A 25,755-nucleotide genomic window follows, 5' to 3' on the forward strand; every position below is an offset into this window, starting at 1 on the left:
GTATATACAAAATCAATTTACAAAATGTATTTCATGTCTGACCTTCTCTCTCTGGAGTGAGTTTTTGTCTAAGAAGATGGTTTACAATGGCACTCATGCTGATAAAGCACTCGTGGCCCAGAGTGTCCCAGTTCATACTGCTCAGGATGTTTATTGCCTCGTGGATCTCATCACAGTGAATATACTGGAATATGATGTCTGTCAGGCCCAGCTGTCCTCGCGTGAAAATACCTGTCACAAAAAAGTAAAACCAAGTGATTCTTCTAAAAATAAAAAGTAGACTAATAAAAACAGAGTTAACATTTCCATAAAGGAAAAAAACAGTAATCATTTCTTACATTAAGTGCTAGAAATGTGGGATTCAGGAGGCTAAGAATAGTGATTCTGTGGTTAAATCTTCATTTTGAATTCCAGCTACCAACTCCATCTATCTTATGCCTATCATTGAGCATTAATTTATACTCTACATAATCAAACTGCTTACTAAAAATGAATAAACATGAGAAGAATTTTTAGGTAAACCACAAGAGCTAACTCTATTTTTCCTATCAGTTGTTTAGTCCTCTGTTGTATACATTTAAAGACAGGTTTTTGATGTGAACACAGTTCTTATTGACCAGCTTCATTAGTTCTAAGTTGTTCCTAGTTGTCAGCCCCATATACTTTGGTGTGGGTGCAGGTAAGTACAAAATATCCATGACAAATATGATTATATAAATACTTTTAAGTCTATTTTTATTAATGAGTACTCTCAATTGATAGTTTTTTCATAGGTACCACATACCAATTTACCTTAAACTGGCATTTAAAAACTATTCTTTTCTATTGAAGAAATGATTAATCCTGGTAATGATGCCCTTCACAACTAATATTTACTTGAAATATTCTTGATACAATATAAACATATGTTTAACCTTCTAAAATGAAAGAAAATCCACTTCTAATCTGGTTTTTCTTTTTTTTTAGATTTGATTTATTTATTCATGAGAGACACAAAGAGAGAGGCAAAAACACAAGGCAGAGGGAGAAGCAGGCTCCCTGCAGGGAGTCTGATTCAGGACTCACTCCCAGGACCCCGGGATCATGCCCTAAGCTGAAGGTAGAGGCTCACCACTGAACCACTCAGGTGTCCCTCTACTTCTAATCTTAGAGGAGTAAGACCACACACACACACACACACACACACACACAAACACACACACAAAGGATGGGTCATTCTAATTATTTTATCATTTTTTATCTATGCTTGATCATTTGAAACTAATAATTTCTGTGTAATTAAACAACAGTAAATATTAGGGCTTTTAAGCAGGGTTTGATTTTTTTTTGTAATCTTTCAAAAATGGCTGGCTATAAAACCTTTTACTTCAGCCAATGTTTGATAATTAGAGTAAGTCTATAAAAACTTCTGAGTATAAATAATCATAAAGCTAAATGAGAAAATGTATGTAAAATTATTTGTAATCTGTAAAATATATAAAATATTACTGCAATTCTTCTTTTTATTACTATCATCATCATTTAACTGGAATAGTTATAGGTTTTAGGATTTAAAAAGTATATTAGAGTTCATAAGAAAGATGCCGAAATTCTTAATTTTAACTTCAAGTCACATCAAAATGAGAATTTGTGCTGTATCTGACAGGATTCAACTTGATAGGGAATCTGGGGAATTGCCCTGACTATACTAAGCAATAAAACCTCACTATTCTTTTTGTGTTGGTAAAATCAATGAATGGTACTATCCAAAAGCTTTCATGAGCCTGCAGTTAGGCACTGGAAGCTCTCATAAATCAGGGTGGTTCCTTGGCAGTAGATATTAATATGTAGGAACTTGATAGGAAACCAAAAATATCTGAAATCTGTTGACTCCATTTGTACCCTAAACAATAATTCTAGCAAGCGAAGGAACTGATCTGTCAAGAAAAAACCAAAAAAATAATCATAATCAAATTGTTCAAAAGGTTGATAAAAGAGAAAAATCTTAAAAAGTAGCCAAAGAAAAGAACATACATACAAAGATATGAAAAATTGCAAACTTTGCTTCTGTAATCATGCAAGCCAGGAGACAACAGCAAGACTTTAAAAACTGCTAAAATAAAAATGAATTAAACTAAAAATCTATACCTTTATAATAAAGAATTGAAAATTCATGAAAAACCATAATATCCTAAATGTACCTTAATAATAAAGCAAAAAGTGATAGAACTGAAAGGAGAAAAAGCCAAAAGCCATAATTATAAATGGAGATTTTAGCATTTCTCTCTCACTAATTGAGAGAACACATAAACAAAATCAGTAAAGACAGAAAAACCTTGAAAAACACTAATAATGAATTTGATCTGACATATATAAAATATTTAACCCAATAACAGCAAAATACACATTCTTTTTACATGTATACAGAATATCAACCAAGACGTGGCATATTCAGGGTGATAAAACAAGTCTCAATAATTTTAACTGTTTTGGGGAATCCCTGGGTGGCTTAGCAGTTTAGCGCCTGCCTTCAGCCCAGGGAGTGATCCTGGAGTCCTGGGATGGAGTCCCACATTGGGCTCCCTGCATGGAGCCTGCTTCTCCCTCTGCCTGTGTCTCTGCCTCTCTCTTTCTCTTTGTCTTTTATGAATGAATGAATGAATGAATGAACAAACAAATAAAATAAATAAATAAATAGATTTAACTGTTTTGAAATCATACAGAGTAGGTTCTCTGACCACAACAGAATTAAATATCAATACAGAAAGATGTTTGGAAAATCTCCAAACATTTAGAAATTAGTCAACATTTTTTTAAATAAACTGATTTAGGGGCACCTGTGTGGCTCAGTTTGTTAAGTGTCCGACTTCAGCTCAGGTCATGGTCTCAGGGTCCTGGGATCAAGCCCCACACAAGGCTCCCTGCTCAGCAGGAAGTCTGCTTGTCCCTTCCCCTCCCCTAATGCCCTTCCCCCTACTGGTGCTCTCTCTGTCTTTCTCAGATAAATAAAATCTTAAACTAACAAATTATGATTTAAAGAAGAAATCACAGGGGTGCCTGGTTGGCTAAGTCAGTAGGGCATAGAACTCTTTATCTCAGGGTCATGAGTTCCAGCCCCACACGTTGAAGGTAGAGATTACTAAAAAAAATAAATAAAAATAAAGAAGAAATCACAAAGTAAATTAAAAAATATTTTGAAATTTCAGAATAAAAATAAAAATGTAACATCAAAATTTGTGAGGTACAGCTATAGCAGTACTTAGAGGGAAATTTCTAGCTTTAAATGTTTTAATTAGAAAAGAAGAAAGATCTAAAATCAACAATACAAGCTCTCATGTTAAGAACCTATGGAAAGAAGAGCAGATTACACCTAAAGTAAACTGAAGAGTAGAAATGATACAAATAAGAAATAGAAAATAAAGAAGAGCCAATGAAATCAACAGCTGGCTCTTTGAAATGATCAGTAAAATTGACCAACCTCTGCCTAAATTGATTAAAAAAATAGATTTGACACAACTTACCCAATCAAAAATAAAGACTATAGAACTACAGACATTAAAAAATAGTGTTTAATATGAATAACTTTACACAAATATAATTTAAATGAAATGGATTCCTTGTAAGATTCAAGCTCTCTAAGCTCTTTCAATAAGGAATAAATAACTTGAATGACTGTTATTTAAATTTGAATTCATAGTTAAAGGACCTTTATACACATACACATGCAGGCATGTGCCCCACACATACAAAACCTGCATGTCCAGATGCCTTCATTGGTGAATTCTCTTAAACATCAAAAGAAGAAATAATATCAACTCAACACAACTCAAAAATATAAAAGAGGGAGTACTTGTCAACTCATTTCATGATGTTAGCATTACACTAATATCAAAAATGAGAGACATTACAGGAAAGGAAAAAGAAAACTACATACCAATATATCCCATAAATAGAAAAATCCTTAACAAAATATTAGCAAGTCCAGCAATATATTAAACAGATCATATATCATAAATGAGAGATTTATCCAACAAATGCAAGGCCACTGAAACATCTGGAAACTAATCAGTACAATTCACCATATGACCAGAAAAAGCATATAATCATTTCTAATGATGCAAAAAAAGCCCCTGAAAAAAATTCAATATACACTCAAGATAATGTGTCTCAGCCAACTAGGAATGGAATACATTTTCTCAACCTAATAACATAATATTTATAGTGAAAAAACTAAATGCTTTCTAAGATCAAAAACCAAGCAAGGATGTCCTCTCTTGCCACTTCTATTTAATACTATACTGGAGATCCTAGCTAGTATAATAAGGGAAGAAACCAAAATAAACGGCATACAGGTTAATAAATAAGATTGTAAAACTGTTTTTAATTGCCATTGTCATAGTCATCCCAGGAAGCTCTAAAGAATCTACAAAAACATTATTAAAAAAAATTATTACAACTAAGAAATGAGTTTAAAAGGGTTGCAGGAGGGCAGCCCGGGTGGCTCAGTGGTTTAGCGCCACCTTCAGTCCAGGGTGTGATCCTGGAGACCTGGGATCAAGTCCCAAGTCAGGCTCCCTGCATGGAGCCTGCTTCTCCCTCTGCCTGTGTCTCTGCCTCTCTGCCTCTCTCTCTCTCTCTCTCTATCTCTCATGAATGAATAAATAAAGTTTACAAAAAAGGGTTGCAGGATACATGGTCAATATTTTCAAAGTTTATTTCCATATAATCTCAATGAACAATTAAAATTGTAATTAGAAGTACTCTTTACAGTAGCACCCAAAAACCTGAACAAAATATATGTAAGATCTTTACACTTAAAACTAAAAAAACACTGCTGAGAGAAATTTTATGAGATCTGAATAAATACAGAGGGATACTGTGTTCATAGACTGAGAGATTCAATATTGTTAAATTGTCATTCCACCCCAAATTCAACTACAGATTCAACATGCTCCAAATCAAAATCTCAAGTGTTTTTATGAAACTGACAAGGTCACTTTAAAATTGACAGAGGGCAGCCCCGGTGGCGCAGCGGTTTGGCGCCACCTGCAGCCTGGGGTGTGATCCTGGGGACCTGGGATCGAGTCCCACGTAGCCTGCTTCTCCCTCTGCCTGTGTCTCTGCCTCTCTCTCTCTCTGTGTCTATGAATAAATAAATAAAATCTTTTAAAAAAAGGCCATTTAAAAAATAATAAAATAAAATAAAATTGACATAGAAATTTAAAAGATTTAGAGTAGCCAAAACAATTCTGAAATAGAACAAAGCTGGAGAACAGTATTTGATTTCAACATTTACTGTAAAACTACAGTAATTAAGACAGTGTAGTATTCATATTTAAAACTTAATTTCAATCCATGCTTCACGCTATATGCATTAATTAACTTGAAACAGACCATGAACCTAATTCTAAGAGCTAAAATCACAAAACTCCTAGAAGAAAACACAGTTAGAAAATTACTTCATAGACAGTACATGAAAAATACAAGTCATAAAAAATTTAAGAATTGAATTTCATTAAAATTAAAAACTCCTGCTACTCGAAACACAGTTAAGTAAATGAAAATATAATTACAAGCTGGAAGAAAATATTCATAATACTAGTATCTTACAAAGAACTTATATTCAGAATATATAAAAACTTTTATATCTCAAAAATAAACAGTCCAACTAAATTTGGGCAAAAGATTTGAAGACATCAGAGAAGACATATGGCAAATAAACACATAAAAAGATGCTCAATTCCAACAGTCATCAGGGAAATGAAAATTAACACCATTACAAACCCATTAGAATGCCCCAAATTAAAAAGACCATTAATGCTAAGTGTTAGGATGTAGAGCAACTAGAACTCCAAAATATAGTGTTTCTTTTTAAGTTAAACATACATGTAGCCTATGGCCCAGTCATTCTACTCCTAGGTTTTTCCTAAGAGAAATTAAAATATACTTTGATATAAAGATGTGTACATGAAAGTACATGGCATTTTTATTGATATTAGCTTAAATCTGGAAACAACGCATGTCCATCAACATGTGGAACAATATACAAATTGTGGTTTATCTAAACAGCGGAATACTACTCAGTAACATAAAGGAAAATTTATAGATAAAACATATCAATATGGAATATTCTCACAGATGCTGAGTGATAAAAGTAAGGCATTAGAAAAATACCTATTTTATGAGTCCTTTTCTATGAAATTCAGAAAAAGCAAATCTAATCAGTAATGACAGAAAGCAGGTCTGTGCTCTTCAACTTTGAGGAAGATGAGGAATGGCTGCAAAGGGGTTTGAGAGAAGTTTTTGGTGATGGAAACCTATATCTTCTTGATTGTGGTAGTAATCATGAGGATATATACATTTGCCAAAACTCATTAAACTATACATTTGGAATGGGTACATTTTATTTTATGTAAATTATACCCCAATAAATGTGACTTAAAAATCCATCATCATTCTAGTTTAAAGAAAGCAGAGTGTTATCTGGAGTAACAGTCCATTTCAAATGATAGGAGATCCAACTTTAAGATGAGTAGGCATCTAATAAATTATCTGACATTTTTTACAGCAATAAATTACCCCCAATTACTACTTGGGTAAAGTATAATATTTCAATAGCCCACTGAAAATAACTCTTTTGAAGAAAACATACTTCTTAAAAAAACACTAAGAGAAACATCATACTACTTGTTTTTTTAGACAGAATGACAAACACATATGCACATGCACATACTACCTTTGATTTTCAAAATCCTAGGAGAGGAAAGAGGTTAGCTTTAATTATTTCTTGCTTGATATAATCATTTGAACATTTAATCTTTTCCCAACTTTGCGGTCTCTAGTGAGAGCACTATGGGGGCACTCTAGGTGGATGGAAAACTATCTAAACCACGGAAGGAGGGAGTGTAGAGCACATGCCTTGGATGGGGAGCTACACTCTTGCAAAAACAGCTGGGGGGATGTGCCCTGAGAGGCAGACAAGGGTTTATCAATCACTGAAGAATTTCAGGCTGAAGAATCCATGACCAAATCTGCAGTTAGATCACTCTGGTGGCAGTTCAGGGGATTAACTGTGGGGTGGGATGAGAAGATTGGAAGGTAGAAGATTACAGAAAGAAAGCTACTACTTGATCACTGCTTGAAAGCAGGGTACGGGGGATCCCTAGGTGGCTCAGTGGTTCGGCGCCTGCCTTTGGCCCGGGGCGTGATCCTGGAGTCCCAGGATCGAGTCCCGCGTCGGGCTCCTGGCATGAAGCCTGCTTCTTCCTCTGCCTGTGTCTCTGCCTCTTTCTCTCTGTCTCTCATGAATAAATAAAATCTTTAAAAATAAATAAATAAAATTAAAATAAAAAAAAACAGGGTAGGTCCAAATTAAGGTAATGACAGCAAGGCTGACTAGAGAGGTTTCTGACAGTATTTAGAAGGTAGAATTGAAAGGACTTGGTCACTAATTATATGGCATTAGGGGTGAGGGAGGATTCTAGGATGATTTCTCACTTGGGATTCCATCTGAATATTTGTGCCATCCACCAAAATGGAGAATATAAGAGAAGAAACAGGTTTGGGGAGAAGGAAAATAAGAAAAAGCTCTTAATCTGTATAAATCAGGAGGAGAGCTAAAAATGGAAACTTAGGGAGCCTCAACATATTCATGAGTATACAGAAGAAGGACATGAAAAAGTGATGAAAAGGCGGATTTCGGGTCACAGAAGGCAGGTATGATGAGAATTCTGTGATGGTAGAAGTGGTCAGCAAGTATTATTAAATGCTGAAAAGTCATCAAGTAAGATAAAAGAAATATATGTATCAAGTAGGAAGTCTCTGATGACCTTTCTAAAAGCAGTTCCAGGAGAACAATAAAGAACCAGGCCAGAACTTGATACTGTGAGGAACTAATGGGAAGTAAAGTAGCAGAAAAAGTCAGAGTTCACTATTATTTCAGTGAGTGTAACTACGAAAAGAAGGAGAACATTTGATTAGTAACAGAGAAGAAACAATTTTAAGGAAGAGATGTTCGTTTGTTTGTTTTATGGTGTGGCTTGGGCCTAATCTACAAAGCAAAATTCATGGGGGCTTTGGGGAGGATGACAAAGTAAAGGTATCCAGAGGAATGTAATGGGATCCAGACTGGAACTAGTAGTGGAACTGTCTTAGATAAGAGGAAGGGCTCCTTTTCCACTGAATTGAGAAGGAAAGATTTATGTTCATGTAGATAAATGGTTGGTTAGATGGGTGGGTGGGTAGATGGTGAAGAGCAGATAAACTTAATGAAGTGCCAATTAAAAGGTAAGACTCTTTAATTGGCCAGGGAGCTGAGAGGGCAGGGAGCTGACCATGTGAGTTTAAGGAGAGCAGTGAAAGTTGAAAAAGGTACTGATTGATGACAATGGAAAAGCTTTAATATCTCTGTAATATAATTAGGGACTCCTCTTTTGAAAATTAATCTCAGTCTACATATGTGGAAATATGGAACAATGATTGCCAAGCAAAGAAATCTGATTACATTTTGCTTTACATAAAACAGTACTTATTGGCTTCCATGTGGGAGGATGACACTTCTAGCTCCCTCCTGAGGAAGACATGTCTTCAAATTCTTCTAACACTAGTGATGGCCTTTTAATCCCCAACACATTTGTGTGATGATTATAAGGATTTAGAATGGAAGTTCTAGCCTTGGAACAAAGTTTTCCTTCAACACTACACTGACCTATTCTCAAAGTCAAACTCCCAAAATCTTAGCATATTGGCACCAGCCACTGCCACGTTTACATATGACAGCATTCTATTTTAAACTATGATCTATGTCAGCTTCTTAAATTGTAAGCTACACCTTGCATGTCAAATTTTCCAAAGGCTTGCATAACAAGCTTATGAAAAAATCTCGTAAATGCTCCCTAGTGGAGAAACTGCACATGCAACTACCTGTTTATATATGCAGTAACTTGAATTATACATGAAAATTCCACATGGATGCCCAGAATCAGCACTGTGTTAATTCAAGAAGTATATTAAAATTTTTGGATGTATTTAGTAGCAGAACCTAAGAAAAATCTGTTCTTTAAACAGGGTTTTCTTTAAAAAAAAAAAAAAAAGATCTGTTAGTTGGAATCTACTGTTTCAAGGAATCTACTCTTCCTAGAAAAAATAAATAATCTGTAATAAATATTAATCTTACATTTTTTAAAATTCTGGGAAACTCCATATTTAGATCTTTTAAAGAGCCTGTAAGTCTGTACAATTTCCCCTATCCCATAAAACTTAAGAGTCATATTGAAAATAAAATTTAAATGATAAATGTCAGTTGCAGAAGTTATCACCTTTTCATTTGAATGCTTGACTTCTATTGGATAATTCTCTTCCAAGAGACCTTCTTGGGAAAAAGAGGTGACAGCCAACTCATTGCCTAATTGATTTAGGAACAGTGCCCAGGGAGACAGTCCAATTAAGTTTACAAGCTGGCAATTAGCAGGAAGCCCTCTAAATCCCTACACTGAGAGCCTGTTTACTTTAGTAAGAAGGCAAATGTGCTAGAGATAGGAAGAGAAAGCTGTGCTTTTTGCAAAGCTGTTGTGAGTAGGCCCACAAGGGAGGGCTGAAGAAAAGCTAGGTATATGTGGGCAGACAGCCTTTTGTTTGACAGGTAACTGGGTAATTTAGAGGGTGTGTGTGTGTGTGTATGCGTGTGTGTGTGTGTGTGTGTGTGTTTTAACAGACATGCAAAACATCTAACATCCACTTTAATGAGTGTTGTGTATGGAGATATACAACTGTTAAACATGTAGCCGGGCAAAGTAGAACTGGATTATCTTACAATAAATGAGATTCCAAACATTTTTTTTCTTGGGCAACATGACCATTATAAACAGATTTAGTTGCGGTTTTATTATGTGGAAAGAATATAGTCCTCACATTATATCTACTATATCTTTCAGGTTAATCAAGTCATTTTCAACTAGATTTATTTCATGGGTTCAATTTCAGAGGTAGACATATTAAAAAAAAAAGTAAACTGACAGCTATTTAACAAACATTACAATGTCTTTCAAAACTTAATTTTGTACCACAGAGCCAAATCATGTAATGGGTTTAAAAATATATTTACTTTTCGTTTTCAAGTTGCAATAATATGAATTAAAATCTATTTTTAAAACCTAAGTGAGGTTCTCTCAAGAATGTTATACAAAACTACCTAAAGAATATTATAGGGAAAAAAAAGAATATTATAGGGCATAATGCCTAGCTGGTAATGTAAAACTGCAAAAGACCAATGAATCATACGAATACAATTTTGTATTAAAGTTTCCTGGTTGAGGGGCACCTGCTGGCTTAGTCAGTAGAGCATATGACCCTTCATCTTCAGGTTGTAAGTTCAAGCTCCACACTGGATGTAGAAATTACTTTAAAAAAAAAAATCTAAAAAAAAAAGTGGGATCCCTGGGTGGCGCAGCGGTTTAGTGCCTGCCTTTGGCTCAGGGCACAATCCTGGAGACCCGGGATCGAATCCCATGTCGGGCTCCCGGTGCATGGAGCCTGCTTCTCCCTCTGCCTGTGTCTCTGCCTCTCTCTCTCTCTCTCTCTCTGTGTGACTATCATAAATAAGTAAAAATTAAAAAAAATAAAATAAAAGTTTCCTGGTTGAAATGGGCTACATTAATACATGATTTTCATAATATTGAAAAACTTTTTCAATATTTTTATCTAAAAGGAAACAGAAGAAGTTGTATAACCTTCTGTCCAAATTCTAACCAAACATTTGCTTTCTCTTCTTTTAAAACATTTTCTTACACATTCCAATCTGGGAAGCAATGGATACTTATCATCTAGAATAACTAATTAATAGAAAAAGTATTACATTCCTACAACAAAGAACTTTTTAATGGCATATTAAGTACTTTCAAAATATTCATATATGAATTTATTTTGGAAAAAGTGTTAAGTTTAAGTTTTTCATGCATCACAATGGGCAATTAGTGCAATTTCCAAACTCTTCACTATCTAATGTTCCTTAACATTTAGAAAATCATCCATAAAGCTTTCTTAAAGAAACTATATGAAGGCACCCAGCTGGGTCAGTTAAGAGAGCACATGACTCTTGATCTCAGAGTTGTGAGTCAGAGCCCCACATTGGGCATAAATATTACCTGAAAAAAAATTATATAAAATTTTTGAAAGGCAAGCCTATTTATAGGATGACACAGAAAACTTCCATTTCTAGGATGGTTTTATTCTCTTAATCATAATGTCACCATCATAAACATTTTAACTTAACTCACCAACTTTCTTGACTTACCAAGCTTAAACAAAAGTGCACCCAAAGGTCCTCTGTCAAACCTGAGGAAGAGGAGATCATAAATGTCCCCACGTTCTGGCTTCTCAGAAACCAATGGAGGAGCTATCCACTGCATTTGAACAAGACTGCTGGAAATGTCAAAGAATTTATTGAACTGCAGAGTCTTCCTGGGTGAGCGGTCTTCAGCCAAGAGCTGGATGTTAATAGGGGATAAAGCCATATCAAAAATTTGCAGCTCCCCTTGGTTGCTGCCAACTAGTAGAATGGCGCCACTTGGGTGGCAGCTTATTAATGAAGGCAAAAGTTCAGCCTGGGCTAAGAGAGTTACTCTACGGTGAGTTTCATAAAGAATTACTGAAGAATCTTCACAGCCCAGAATCAGTTTGTCTTCAGTAACATTCCTGCAGCAGCTAATAACCTTTGATCTTAGTGGTATTCTGGTTACTGATATACACTGGATTTTGTTCCGAACATATTCATAGATGCAGCTGTCAGCCATGGGCTCTTTGTCTACACTGATGGAGCGCTCCACTGTCAACACTTGATAAGGCTGTTTGGTGCCAAAGCGAACATCCAGTGGATCCCATTCCGTGCGGATACAACTCAGAACCTGTAAGAAATGTATCAAGTATATTCACAAAGACCTTGGTGGTTCTTCAGTGGTCACACACAGGCCTGCATATTAATCCAGCATCCTACTGAAGACCATCAATTATCACCTTAAACATCAGCCACATATAAGCGTGTATGTGCTATATATGTGTATATGTTATATCTCTCACATAGAATATATATGAATGTATATAGCATATATATAACACAGCTGCAGAAATTATAAAATTTCAACATTAACACTTTGTTTTTGAAAATCTGTAAATAACTTAAAGACAAAATGTTCAACATATAAAAGCTAATAAGGTGGCCCTTTAAGATAATATGGCTAGCAGAATATCTAAAAATATCAGAAGTTTAATTTTTTTAAGATTTTATTTATTTATTTATTCATGAGAGACACAGAGAGGGAGAGAGAGAGAGAGGCAGAGACACAGGCAGAGGGAGAGGGAGAAGCAGGCTCCATGCAGGGAGCTCGACGTGGGACTCGATCCTGGGACTCCAGGATCACGCCCTGGACTGAAGGCAGCACTAAACTGCTGAGCCACTTGGGCTGCCCAACACCCCTTCCTATCTCAAAGCCAGCACTGTGTAACATAGCTATTTGTGCTTAAAAAATAAAATAAAACTTTAAATTTTGAAATAGTGTGACTCTCAAGAAATTGCTAAAATTGCTAAAAGCAAATTCCCTATACTTTCCCCCCAATCTGCCCTAGTGATAATATCTTACATTACTGTAGTTCATTGTCAAATCCAGAAAAATGACCTTGGTACAATACTATTAACTCTGCTATAGGCCTTAGTTGAATATCATCATTCTTTACATGTACTTTTGTGTGTGTGTGTGTGTGTGTGTGTGTGTGTGTAGTTCTAGAATTTTATTATATGTGTAGAAACATGCTTTTTAATGTTTCTGCATCTGATTTTCAAGTTTTTGACAAAGTGTTAGAAAATCTCCTCTTTAGTAATACTCTCCAGGTTCTTGGCCTCCTACATTAAAAATAAAGTGAATGGCCTGTTGTTTTATTTCTTTATTCTGTCCCAGTGTTCTTTATAGCCTTTTCTTTCTACAATAAAGATGATTTAAAAACTTCACTTCATCAGTACTGACAAATCATATTACTTAAACAGGTCTTAATTTTTTTGTTTTAAAACCAGTGCATTGGGCAATCCTGGGTGGTGCAGCAGTTTAAGCGCCACCTTCGGCCCAGGGCCTGATTCTGGAGACTCGGATCGAGTTCCACGTCGGGCTCCCTGTGAGGAGCCTGCTTCTCCCTCTGCCTGGGTCTCTGCCTCTCTCTGTGTCTCTCATGAATAAATAAATAAAATCTTAAAAAAAAATAAAACCAGTGCATTATATTACTATATAACATTTCTTTCTGTTGGCCATTTGTCTACTTAACAACCTTCAGATCCTTTCTTTATAGAAAAATATTTCTATAAGACTCTTAAAAGGGTTCTAGTTTTTTTCCTTTGCCTACCCTACCCTACTAATTTTTTTTTTCCTACCCTACTAATTAAAAGTATTCTGGTCAGTAATTTACCAACAATTTCAGAACTGGGAAGGATAGTGGGTGGGAAGGAGATTAGCTAAATTGTTTAAAGTCCTTTATTCATTCTTTTAAAAATTAAACTTCTGGGGATCCCTGGGTGGCTCAGCAGTTTAGTGCTGCCTTCAGTCCAGGGCGTGATCCTGGAGTCCCAGGATGGAGTCCCACGTCGGGCTCCCTGCATGGAGCCTGCTTCTCCCTCCGCCTGTGTCTCTGCCTCTCTCTCTCTCTCTCTTTCTCTCTGTGTCTCTCATGAATAAATAAATAAAATCTTAAAAAAAAATTAAACTTCTGATATTTTTAGATATTCTGCTAGCCATATTATCTTAAAGGGCCACCTTATTAGCTTTTATATGTTGAACATTTTGTCTTTAAGTTATTTACAGATTTTCAAAAACTAAGTGTAATGTGTTTTTGCCCCCCCACCCTGTCTATGAATAAATAAATAAATAAATCTAAAAAAAAGAGAGATAGGAAAGGGGGGACTGATGGAAGTTTTTTTAAAAATCCATCCTATACATTGTCATCTAACTAATCTTCCTAAAGTACATGTTTTCACTCTCCTTCATTTTTTAAAAAAAGATTTTATTTATTTATTCATGAGAGACACACATAGAGAGAGGCAGAGACACAGGCAGAGGGAGAAGCAGACTCCCCACAAGGAGCCCAATATGGGACTTGATTTCGGATCCCAGGATCATGCCCTGAGCTGAAGGCAGATGATCAATTGCTGAGTCACACAGGCGTCCCTACTCTCACTCCTCTGTTCAAACCCTTCTAATAAATAAATTTGTATTCCCCTGCCTGGAATGCAAAATCCTATAGGACCCGTATCTAATTCCTTCCCTCCCTCTCCCTCTCTTTCCTGCTCTTGTTTTTCTTTTTTGTCTAATAAATATTTGAATATGCCAGTTACTGGTCCTATGTCCTGGGGATACAGCAGTATGTCCTCACTCCCAGAGAATGTGCATTCTAATGGCTTAAGACCAGGCAACAATTCACAAGCAACCATATATAGGATGTCAGTGATCCTAACCTTGTACTTCCTGAATACTGAGAGGAATAAAAACAAAGTAGGGGGAATGGAGAGTGACAGAAGTGAGAGGGGATGATACAGAAAATCCAGGACAGGTCTCTCCGATAAGGGTGACCTGAAAGAAGGAAAGGGTGAGCCATGTAGCTGTTTGGCAGAAGAGAACTTTAGGCAGAGGAAGCGAACACCCAGAGGTGGCGCCCTTGGCCTGATCAAGGGAAACAGCTAGAGAGGAGGAGGAAGGAAGAAAGTAGTGGGAATTAGGGGAAGGGAACAGATGATGTTTTAGGGACTTTGGCTTTTTCCCTAAATGAGATGAGAAGCCATAAGCAAAGAAGGGACATGATGTGACTTGCAAATTCTAGTGTTATCTTCTCCAGTCTCATTACTCTACATTCAAAGTAAAATCTGCCCTGCATTTTTATAGCTCTGTAAAAATGTTAAATTAATTTAACAAGGAGACCATTAGACTGAAGTGGCTCTAATGCCAGGGCCTACATAAGCAAAACCCAAGTCAAAGACTGTAAATGCCTCAAAGTTACAAAATCAAAATGCTAAGGATAACCAACCACCAACAGTCAACTAGGCTTTAAGCTATAGCCAATCAAATAACTTCCTCTCTTTGCTTCTGCACTTTCTCTACCTAAGTTTTTCTACTGGCTCCCACTGGCAGAGTTCCTAACCACTTAGTTAGTCGCTGCCCAACTGGAATAAATTTTTGTTCAAATAAACTCTTAAAAGTTTAAATATGCTTCAGTTTATCTTTTAACAACTTCACTCATGTGCATTGCCTAAAATCTACCCAGAAACTCAGTTTTTCCTACCAACCATACTCCCCCCTGAAGAACTAGACCAAATGCTGTTCTAGTTTCTGGATTCCTTCCAGCTGGATGGCATCCTTTCTTTTTTTTAATCTCACCTCCTCTCTACCCCCTTCCCCACTCTAACTTAGCCAATGACTTGCTTGAGACATTCAGCCTTTTATTTATTTCTAATGTTTGGACAAATGCCCTTCTTTTTACTGTAATCTTAAAAAAAAAAACAAAAACAAAACCTGTCCCATCTATTTTATACTTCTTTTGTGCGTCCTATGCAACAGCTAGCCAAAAGCTATGCTGGTAGTGGGTATGCAATAAACTTTTAAAATTACAAATTAAACACACACACATAATATAACGCTAGTTGAAATACCATACTTCCAGAAGACTTAAAGTTTTGTAAAGGAAGCCTCTGGGCAGAAAACTGAGAGGCCAACTGACTTTGAATAGGGTCTGTACTTCTACAGAGACAGTCTAAAAGGAAGAGCCAGCCTTGTCAGATGGCTCAAGTTAGGCTCAAGGTCCAAGGAGAAGGGGCCCAGGGTTCCTGATTTCCAAGTTTATGTCAACCCAATAAGCTCTGTGGTGTCACCAAGAGAAAGGTATGATACTGCAATTTAGAAGAAATCGATATATATGACTATTCAGATGACCAAAATATATTTCTCACACATATTTAGTTATTTTCCACAGTCCCTGGCTCACAGGTCCCAAAACTCTTAGAATTTCCTAAGGGGGGAGGAGAGTCTTGTTATGTTGATGAGGTGACTTTTGTGAAGTACCTAAGTATAGGCATTGGTTGTCAAGGGAGCCAACCCTGTGTTTAGAGGGTTAGAACTTTCAGTTCCCCCACTAGATCTCCCAGAAGGGAGAGGGACTGGAGGATGAGTCAATACCAATGGCTAATGATTAAATTAATCATGCTTATGTAATGAAGCCAAAAGGGCAGGGTTTGGAGAGCTTCCAGGTTGGGAATCCCTGGTTTACAGCCAGTCAGTCAGAAGTATACGTAACAACATGGATTTGTGACTTGCATCTGAAGTCTAAGGAGGAGGCTGTGGGAACCTCCAATCTCTAGCTGGTAGGTCAGAAGCACAGGTAACAATCTGGGCTTGTGATTGGCATCTGAAGTAGGGGGTGGGGTGCAGTCTTCTAGGACTGAACTTTACCTGTGGGATCCTATGATACTATCTCCAGGTAGATAGTATCAGAATTAGGATATCTTGCTGGTATGCAAGAACTGCTTGTTGGTAGGCAGGGGGAACCCTCCTACCCCACCAACAGAATTGGTACCAGAAACAATTTCACTGTCAATTCCAGATAACTCTAAAATGCTAGTCAAGGTCAAAGGATCACCTGCTATCTTCCCCACTAAAAAGCTCAAATTCATTTAAGAAAAGAAAATGTCTTCCATGGCATAAAGATACCATAAAAGTTTAAACATTAAAAAACACTTGTGTGCGTAAGTTTCAGTAAAGAGTAATCTCACCAAAAATAAGAAGCAAGATAATAGGGTACTATGCTTATCACTTTTCATACATTGTTTTACTTAATGTTTATAATACTCCAAAGTTTGGTATTACAATCTATGTTCCAGAGATAAGGAAAATGAGGGTCAGACAGATGGTTTAAGTTGTCCTTGATCCCAAAGTTAATAAATGATACAGCTGTAGTTTCAACTCCAGATCTGTCTGACTCTAAAAACCAAGGTCTTCGCAAGACACTGCTTTGCAAGCAGTGGGAGTTAATAAATTTCCGTGAAGGTCCAGCTTTTCCTCAATGTGACCAGAGGGCAAGAATGAGAAGAACCATAGGGCATTAGGAATCCCCACAGAGCAAAGAAATGAGAATTAGGTGCAGGAACTGGAGACAAATTATGCAAATGACAATGGAGTCTGTTAACCTGGGGGTGAAAAAGAGGCTTGTGCTGATGATCTGGGCAACTCTCCTAAGCATGATTGAAGAAGTTTGGAGGGCAAGGTTCTTAATAAACTGACTTCTTTTAAAGATGCTTCATTCTTGTATTGGTTGGGTTGTACTGAAAACAGACAGCATACTTAGTAAGTGTAAATGTAAAAACATCCCTAAACGAATGAAATACAAACTAAACTATTTCCTCACCACAAAAACTAGACAAACACGAACATCATTGCCAGTTTTTGAATTTGTTTGTACAGAAGATAAAAAGCAAAACTTTTAAGTTTCTTCTGCGATGTTTCAATGAAATCTTCTGAAAATAGCATTATGTCATGAATAGAAAGGGTCCAGTTTATATGATTTTCAAAATATAATAAGATAACAACATTAAAATCTAAAATACCTGTAGGCTTGAAAGTATTTGACATACTTAGGTTCAGAATTTAATTCTCAGTTGGACTTGACCCTGTACAACAGCCAAGGAGCAAAGAAGCAGCACATAACAGAGACTGACTCCTTGTTTGGTGATAGAGAGCTCTGGAGTCTGGGGCAAGATAACCTCTTGGAACTGTAGTTTTCTCATCTGTAAGATGAGGATTTATTTACCTGTGCTGCAGGATTGCAGTATGATTTAAAAATAACATACCTAATATGCAGGGGACAGAGGAGACCACAATAAATAGTAGCTATCCTTGTTGTTCCTAACGAGAAAGTCTTGGATTTTTTCACAAGAATAGCAGATGAAAAGAATGAGAGACACTGATCCTCAATAAAACCCAAATTTGGTTATTTAGAATTCATGACTGATACATAGTTGTAAACTATAAATGCCGAAGATAATTTTAAATATAGGAAAGACGTAACTTTGAGGTTAATATTAAAGTGATTTATTTATGATACTTAGTGCTGTGCTTGGCATATGGTAGTAACTCAATAAACAGACTGACTGAATATATTTTAAATAAGATATACAATGTTCATACTTAATTCCCAGATTTTAAATTCATTTAAAATCATACCTAATTATGTAATTTTTTTAAATAGCCAATATTATCAAAATTTTAAAAATTCAGCCCATGAAAATAAGATATCTGTATATACAGAGACTGTCACAATAAATTTATCATGTAATATTATAAACAATAAGTGGAAGTATATAGTGACTTAAGTATATCTGCACAGAGAAATGTTTATACATAATTTGACTGACATGACACAAAACCTTATTGCAAAAGTTTAGGTCAATCAGGAATACTGAGATGATACTTGCATGTTACCTAATGTGATATTAATATTTTTAGTTGATAGTAAAAGTGGACTGAGATTCCAATCAGAATTCTGAAACATTTTGCATACAAGAAGTAGAGAGAGGGATGCCTGGGTGGCTCAGCAGTTGAGCGTTTGCTTTCAGCTCAGGGTGTGATCCCAGGTCTGGGGATGGAGTCCTATACTGGGCTCCCTGCCAGAAGCCTGCTTCTCTCTCTGACTATGTCTCTGCCTCTCTCTGTGTCTCTCATGAATAAATAAGCAAAATCTTAAAAAAAAAAAAAAAAAGAAGTAGAGAGAAACACATTATCAGCAATAAAGATGGACTTGACTCAGCTAAAATAAAGGAATAAGATGCAGGACAAGAAAATTCAGTCATTCAGGTTTTCTACAAAAATGCTAATGTGATGGACCAAGATTATAAAAATGAAGTGTTATACCTGCATTGAAGTCATTAAAATACACCCTACTGACTGAGGAGCTGTATGGAAGGAAAATGTGTCAATACATTTCTTAGGTATAAGATGCTCTGTTAGCAGATCATTTGGAATTAAGAAGCTGAAAACCACCAAATGCAATTATGCAGTTACTGCAAAATACCAAGAGAAAACAGACTTTTAAAATCCAAACTTGCATATACTAAGACATCTCTCATATTTATGCAGCTAGTTTTTCCTCTCTGAATGAACTTAGTGTGAAGTACTAGTCAGGAGATAATCAGGCCAAGATATAATGCTAAGATAAAGGAATTTAAAAATATGTTATGTAATGAAGGGAGAAATGTTAAGTGACAATGCCCTGAAGAAAAAAGCACAAAGGAGAGAAAAGAATCCAAAAACAGAGAACCTTGGCTGGTGATATTCATGTAAGCTAGCAAGATTAATTTGAAGTCTACTATCACCTTCTGTAAGGAATGTGCAGTGTTATCCTCTACAAACTTCACGATCAAGAATTCCTTTCTCGGGCAGCCCCGGTGGCGCAGCAGCCCGGGGTGTGATCCTGGAGACCCTGGATCGAGTCCCGCATCAGGCTCCCTGCGTGGAGCCTGCTTCTCCCTCTGCCTGTGTCTCTGCCTCTCTCTCTCTGTGTCTCTATGAATAAATAAATAAATAAAATCTTAAAAAAAAAAAAAGAAGAATTCCTTTCTCTCATTGAGTTCTTGGTCTTTTTTTCTTTTTATGGAGGTCTGACATATAACATTATATTACTTTCAGGTGTCCATCATGATTCAATATTTGTATATACTGGGAAATGATAATTACAGTAAGCCTCGTTAACATCACCATACATAGTTACAAAGTTTTGTCTTGTGATAAGTACTTTTAAGATTTACTCTCTTAGCAACCTTGAGTTCTTGGTCTTAATCCTATCTTCAGGCATTCCCCAGATTAGGTGAATTCTGAAATCTAATAACTCTTTAAAAATTCTTCAAATATATATGCCAGAGGCTTCAGGAAGTGATCAGTAGAATTAAATGGGAATGGCTATGATAAAGAACATGGTAAAAAGTATTAATACAGGCATAATGAAGAGGCAAACAATGAGATGGGTAAGAACAGTATAGATAATTAAGGGATGAAAAAATTAAGACTTTTATAATGTGTAGTGACCTACTTAAAGTCTGGAAATCTCTAGAAAAAGATCTCTGCTTTAATTCAAAGGAAATCTTCCTGTTGGAAGATACAAAGAAAAGCACAGAAACACAGGCAGTATGTTAGCTAAAGGCCAATTGTTCCAAGTGGCCAATTAAGAGAGATTGTGACACCAGACAAGAGGTGGATGACCAGGCTCAAAGTTTTATTTTTTGTTGTTTGCTTTTCATTTTTTGTTTTTTAAAGAAAGAAATTGTAAGAGTTTAAAAATTTAAGAAAATTAATTTTTCTTAAAAAATTAAGAAAGGCAGAAAAGATAAAGAAGGGTCCCAAAGGTCTTGGAATTTCCCAATTTCAAGGATAAACAAGCTGGTAGTTTCATTCCTAAAGTGAATTGTTTCGGTCAAGTTTAAATCAGTCAGCTTTAAGGTTGAAATTTGTTTAAAAAAAAAAAACACTGAGGTTATTTCATTTTATTCTTAAAAACGCTAAACTTGAAAAAAGTAGGACTGATCCAAAAGTCATCCAAAAAGGAACAGTACAGGGAAGGAAAAGCATAAGCAGTCAATATGAGTGATGCCCTCTCTGGAAGATATTTTAAAATTAAGAAAGCACAGAAAGCAGAAAAGCAATTACAGTGAGCTGGAGATAGGCTCAAGATTGCCATGTTTCAAGTTTAGCTATAGAGGAGTTGGTTCAAACTAAGCGTTTATCGGGGCACCTGGCTGGCTCAGTCAGCAGAGCATGCAACTCTTGATCTCAGGGTCACGAGTTCAAGCTCCATGTTGGGCAGAGAGCTTACTTAAAAAGAAGGAAAAAAAAACTAAGAGAGTTTAATATGACCATGAATATAGCATCCCTGATTCTGGCAAAGTGGTGATGGTGGCACTATAGTTTCTGAATCTCTCTAAATCTCCACATGAAAGAAACAGTTCAACTAAATATTAGCAAAACCAAAAACCCATGGATGACTATATGAGAATTAGAAGAGAGAGAACATTGTATGCAATGACTTTATGCTCCAATAATGTAAATAAAGCATAATTATTTTAAAATGGAAGGAAAGAAGTGATAAAAACACAGGCAAAAAGTTTTCTAAATGTTCATAATTTATATTAGTAGTGGTAGTATTAGTATGATTATTCTCAGACTGTTAGGTGTATACTGTGAGAAAAAGTAAACAAGTAATTATGGGATACTATAATTTGTCCTCCATATCCCTGTAAACTAGGACTTTTGGTAGGAAAAAAGGGAGATAAAGATATAATATAGACAAGGTTAAGTAAACGACCCTGTATCCTGAATTCTAGTCAGAAGTAACGATGTAAACTCACTCTGAATATATATATGTATAAAATCTCTAGCTCATTCTACTAAAGAAAACTAGAAACAATGACCAATCTAATAACAATGAAACATTATTCCTAGCTCCCAAACTTGAGTTTAAAAATGACATTTTCCATTAAAAGAAACCAGAGCTATTGAAGAAATGGCTAATTCCAGGTCTGATGCAGAAAATGTATAAGATAAGCATGGAACATTTTGTCATTCCAAATAGCAGGGAGGCTACTCAAGACTACTGAGGTACTGAGGTCATGACAAAGAGAGGAGACAATTTGAAGAGGTTCCCAAATATAAGACAAGTTTGAGCTTTCAAAAGGATAATAACTATAATTTCTAAAAACCCATCAAGTCAAATATATTTAAAACCATCAATTAATAACGCTACTTAAAAAACAAAAACTAGTTGGTTACCTTCAGGGAATAAAGAATCAATTCATTATCTTGAAAATTAGCAAATAAAAGAAACTGACATTTATCCTGATTACACAATATTACACAATATGAATTCAACTACTGGGAAAATAAATAGGAGATGAGTGGAAGTATCTTTTTATAAAAGTATCTCAATTAATTAATGAAAAAAGTAATAATAAAATTAGAATATCACTGTTTTGCAACCCTAATGAATTAACAGATCTAGGCACTGAGCATTAATAGCTGCTAACATTATTAAAAGAGAGATGACCAAGAAAGAACCTGACATTACATGACTTCTGATAACAACAACACACTGCCCCATATAGTCTTGCCAAAACTGACTACCTTGTAGAACTTTCAAAAGATAAACATGTTGAACCACACTACAAATATGCAAATAAAATCCAGGCTATAGGAAACTGCAGTTTCAAAACATAAATTTTAAGGAAAACAAAGGGATGGAAGAACTCGTAGGTTAAAAAAGATACATTAAAGTGTTTTAAAAGGAGAATCTTAAACTGCGTTGTGGGGAGATGCATTAGGATGATAAGAACTATATGGGTATACAAGAAAGTGATGGAAAGTCATGATAGAGGTTACCTTTGGGGACGAGGCAGGGGTTGGAATCATGACAGTACAAAACAGTATTTCTGGGTGTCTGGCAAAGTTTCTCATCTTGACCTGAGTGTGGTTCTGGGGGTATTTCCTTTGTAATAGCTCATTAAACTATACAGTTATTTCATGTGGTTTTCTTTATGAGTGTTTTATAATAAAGAGATTTTTTTAAAAAGCTATCATCCCTAGAGTATAAAATCTTTGATATTTGGTTGAAAGCTAACATAGTACATACATTTCTTTGGAAGCGAGGTTTCTTAAATATTTTGGCTTTTCAGTTGAATGCATTTATAAGACCTTCTAAATGCTTCTTTAATCAAATTATGCTATATTAAAAGCTGGTCATATCTTTACTTTTCCATTAGTCGCTGATCCTCTAAATCATTGCAAAAATGGTTTTTAAATTTTATATGAAAAAAGTTATCTTTGTGGGGTTATATTTTCCTATGCCTGACAACAGGTTTTAAGGTTTAATAGCTCTGCTTATTTGTTTTTGATTAATTTCATAAACGAATTCAGGTGACCTCTTCTGAAGAATCTCTTGAAATTACCACTATACTCAGAAAGCTTCATCTAATCCATGCAGCTGAAAAGTTAAAATACTTGCTCAAATACAAAGGTAAGGAAAAAAGGTGTGTTGTCATCACATTTTTGACAAAGCGAATGAATTAAATAGTTCTATGATGATGGTAATAACTTTCCAAAAAGCAGAGCATAAAGAGTATGTGGAATTTAAATAAAAATAATTACCATGTTATATATAATAATCCACACATACACCATTAAAAACTATTTTTAAATGAATTTACTGATAAAAAATTTTTTGTACACACTATTGTATATTTTTCAAAAGAAATTTTTTCCTAGACTACATAACTCTCTGCTTTATGCTTCTAATTAAGATATGTGCTGTTGTTTATAGCTCTGCGGTGTGAAATTAGACCAGGAGTTTTCTAATACCCATAAAATAAATTTAAAATATGTTCTTCCTCTGAAAGACAGATAATTCAGTCACAGAGAGCTTATTTCTGTGTTTCCTTTGTTTTCTTTTTTTTTTTAGCTGCTTGGTAAGCCAATTTTCTACTTAGAATCTATTGTTAAAACTCTCATTTGGTTCAGTAGGTGGGCTTTATCCTTTCCATGGTCTGTTATGCAAAAATGATGGCTCTAATTTTTTTTTTCAGTTTGCTATAAAGCAGTGTTTCTCAACTTGAATGCACATGAGAATCACCTAGGGAACCTGTTAAAGAATACCGGTGCCCACCTCTCCTTCTGGATATTCTGATGAACCTGGTTTGAGTGGGCCCATTTGTAAAACCTCTGCAAGTGACAGTAATGTGTTGTGTTGCCAAGGCTAGGAACCACTACTCTAGGATCTTGTCACTTTCCAACTAAAATCTTATTTTCTGATTTAATTTGGATGGGAAACGCTTTTTTAAGATTCTATAGTTTAACAAATACAAAGATTAAATTTCTTATCTATGAGGTTGCTACTTTTTTACTTTGAATTTTAGAGTTTAAGAGTATATTGTATCTTTTTTCTGATGATTAGTTCAAGAAGACTGTTGGTGGCCAGTGAAAAAAATTTAAAGAATATGCCTGAATATTACTTTTATAGACTAGTGGTTTTTGTTCATGATATTCTAAAAAACGTATTACAACTAATTCATAGCTAAAAATTATGTCTTCACATGTGAAAAAAGAAACAATTATTTTCCTAGAGATTTCTTCCAAAGACGTTCACCTTTTGCATATGTAAGTTCACATGAGGTTCTGTAAAAGTAATCTTCACAAATTTTTTCAACAGTTTAACTTTGATAGGGAATGACTGAAAGGGCCAAATCCAAGAAAAAAAAAAAAAAGAAATTTCTGTATCTTAATATAGTAGGATTGAAAAGAGTGGCATTAACTATGCAATCAGTGGTGAATAACTAAAAATCATGTGCAAGTATCATATATGACTTTATGAAATCTATTCAAAAACACTTACACAAAATGGGTAATTTTCCAGAAATACAAATTAAAGAAAATGACTTCAAAAAAATCCCCCAGAATTCCTGGGAAAAAAGCAGCCCTTAAAAATGGAATCTGTTCTTTAAAAAATCTACCTTCCTTTAAGACACCACACCCAGGCAGTTTTATAGATTTTACCAAATGCTCAAATACCAGATAAATCTTTTGGGTTCAAAGAGGAGATACAGAAAAAGCTAGCCAAATCACTCTAGAGGGCTAGTACAACCTTCATACAAACTTAGAAAGGACAGTAAAAGCAAGTAAAATTGTTTGCCAATCTCATATTTGAGTAAATTGTAAAGCCTCTTTAATGTTTCCTCCTTACTATCTCCCTAAGTAGAATCAATCATTCCCCACTGGCTCCTAGGATAGCTTACACACACTCTATCCACAGCATCATTTAATGCTTTAGTGCACTTACACGTTTTCATATTTGTCTCTCATTGGTGGACACCAGGATCCCTGCAGGAAGGGATATTTTTGTATTCATATCCCCTGAAATGAAATACAGTGTTTACTCCACGGTCACGCTCAATAGTTGTTGAATGATGTGGAAACAGAAGGAAGGGCCTTTCAGGTAGAAATGCCAGTAATGTGTACAGGCAGGACGTGGAAAATAAGAAGCGGTGAGTTAACCACTTGGCTACAAACATAGGTTTGTATAAGGAAATGACACTGGAAGGGTAGGTCAGGGCCAGTCAGGGTGGGCTGTCAGTGCTGAGGCTAAGTTTAGTTTCATATCTAATAAAGGCATTTGAGCAAGCACTGGCTAAATAAGATCTGTGCTTCAGAATCCAGATGAGCACCTTATAGAGCTGTCACAGACCTGGAGGTAACCTCTCTGGTTGAAATCCATCATCTTAAAAATAGAAAACTAATGTCAGAGGATGGATGATCTACCTAAGGGCAAAGAACACAGAATTAGCTAACAGCAGGCAGAAGCTTAGAGGGAGTAAATTTGACTAAGTTTACATAGTTAGTATGTATATGGTCCAACCAACAGGTAAACTAGGTTTGTCCAACTCCAAAGTCCATGATCTAGATGACACCAGGAGATAAGGTATGTAGACCATATATATACCCTTTAGAACACTGCTAATTTCGTGTAATACGCTCATTTCAAATACAGGTAATTTATGTAAAGTATAACTAAATTATTTTTACCTTTATTATAAGGCAGAATATTTAATAGAATTCTAATTAGCTTTATTACAATCATTTTGATGAAGTCTTTTACTCAATTAGCTTCTGAACCCAAGATCAAGAAAGCAGTGAGCATGAAAAGCAAGTGAATAGGAACAAAGCACTT

The 25,755-nt window shown here is 35.5% G+C and overlaps 1 protein-coding gene across 1 annotated transcript in view; it reads right to left on the reverse strand.

Annotated features, from left to right (window-relative positions):
- LOC121490978 (WD repeat containing planar cell polarity effector) overlaps positions 1 to 25,755 on the reverse strand; it is a 443,477-nt gene that overhangs the window by 264,599 nt on the left and 153,123 nt on the right. The window contains exons 9-10 of the mRNA XM_041755267.1: positions 11,270 to 11,879; positions 43 to 231 (exon numbers count right to left, since the gene is read on the reverse strand). Of these exons, the coding sequence (XP_041611201.1) occupies positions 43 to 231; positions 11,270 to 11,879 (799 nt within the window). The remainder of the gene's footprint in view (positions 1 to 42; positions 232 to 11,269; positions 11,880 to 25,755) is intronic.

This window comes from Vulpes lagopus, chromosome 5 (genome assembly GCF_018345385.1).
Source record: "Vulpes lagopus strain Blue_001 chromosome 5, ASM1834538v1, whole genome shotgun sequence".
NCBI classification, from domain to species: domain Eukaryota; kingdom Metazoa; phylum Chordata; class Mammalia; order Carnivora; family Canidae; genus Vulpes; species Vulpes lagopus.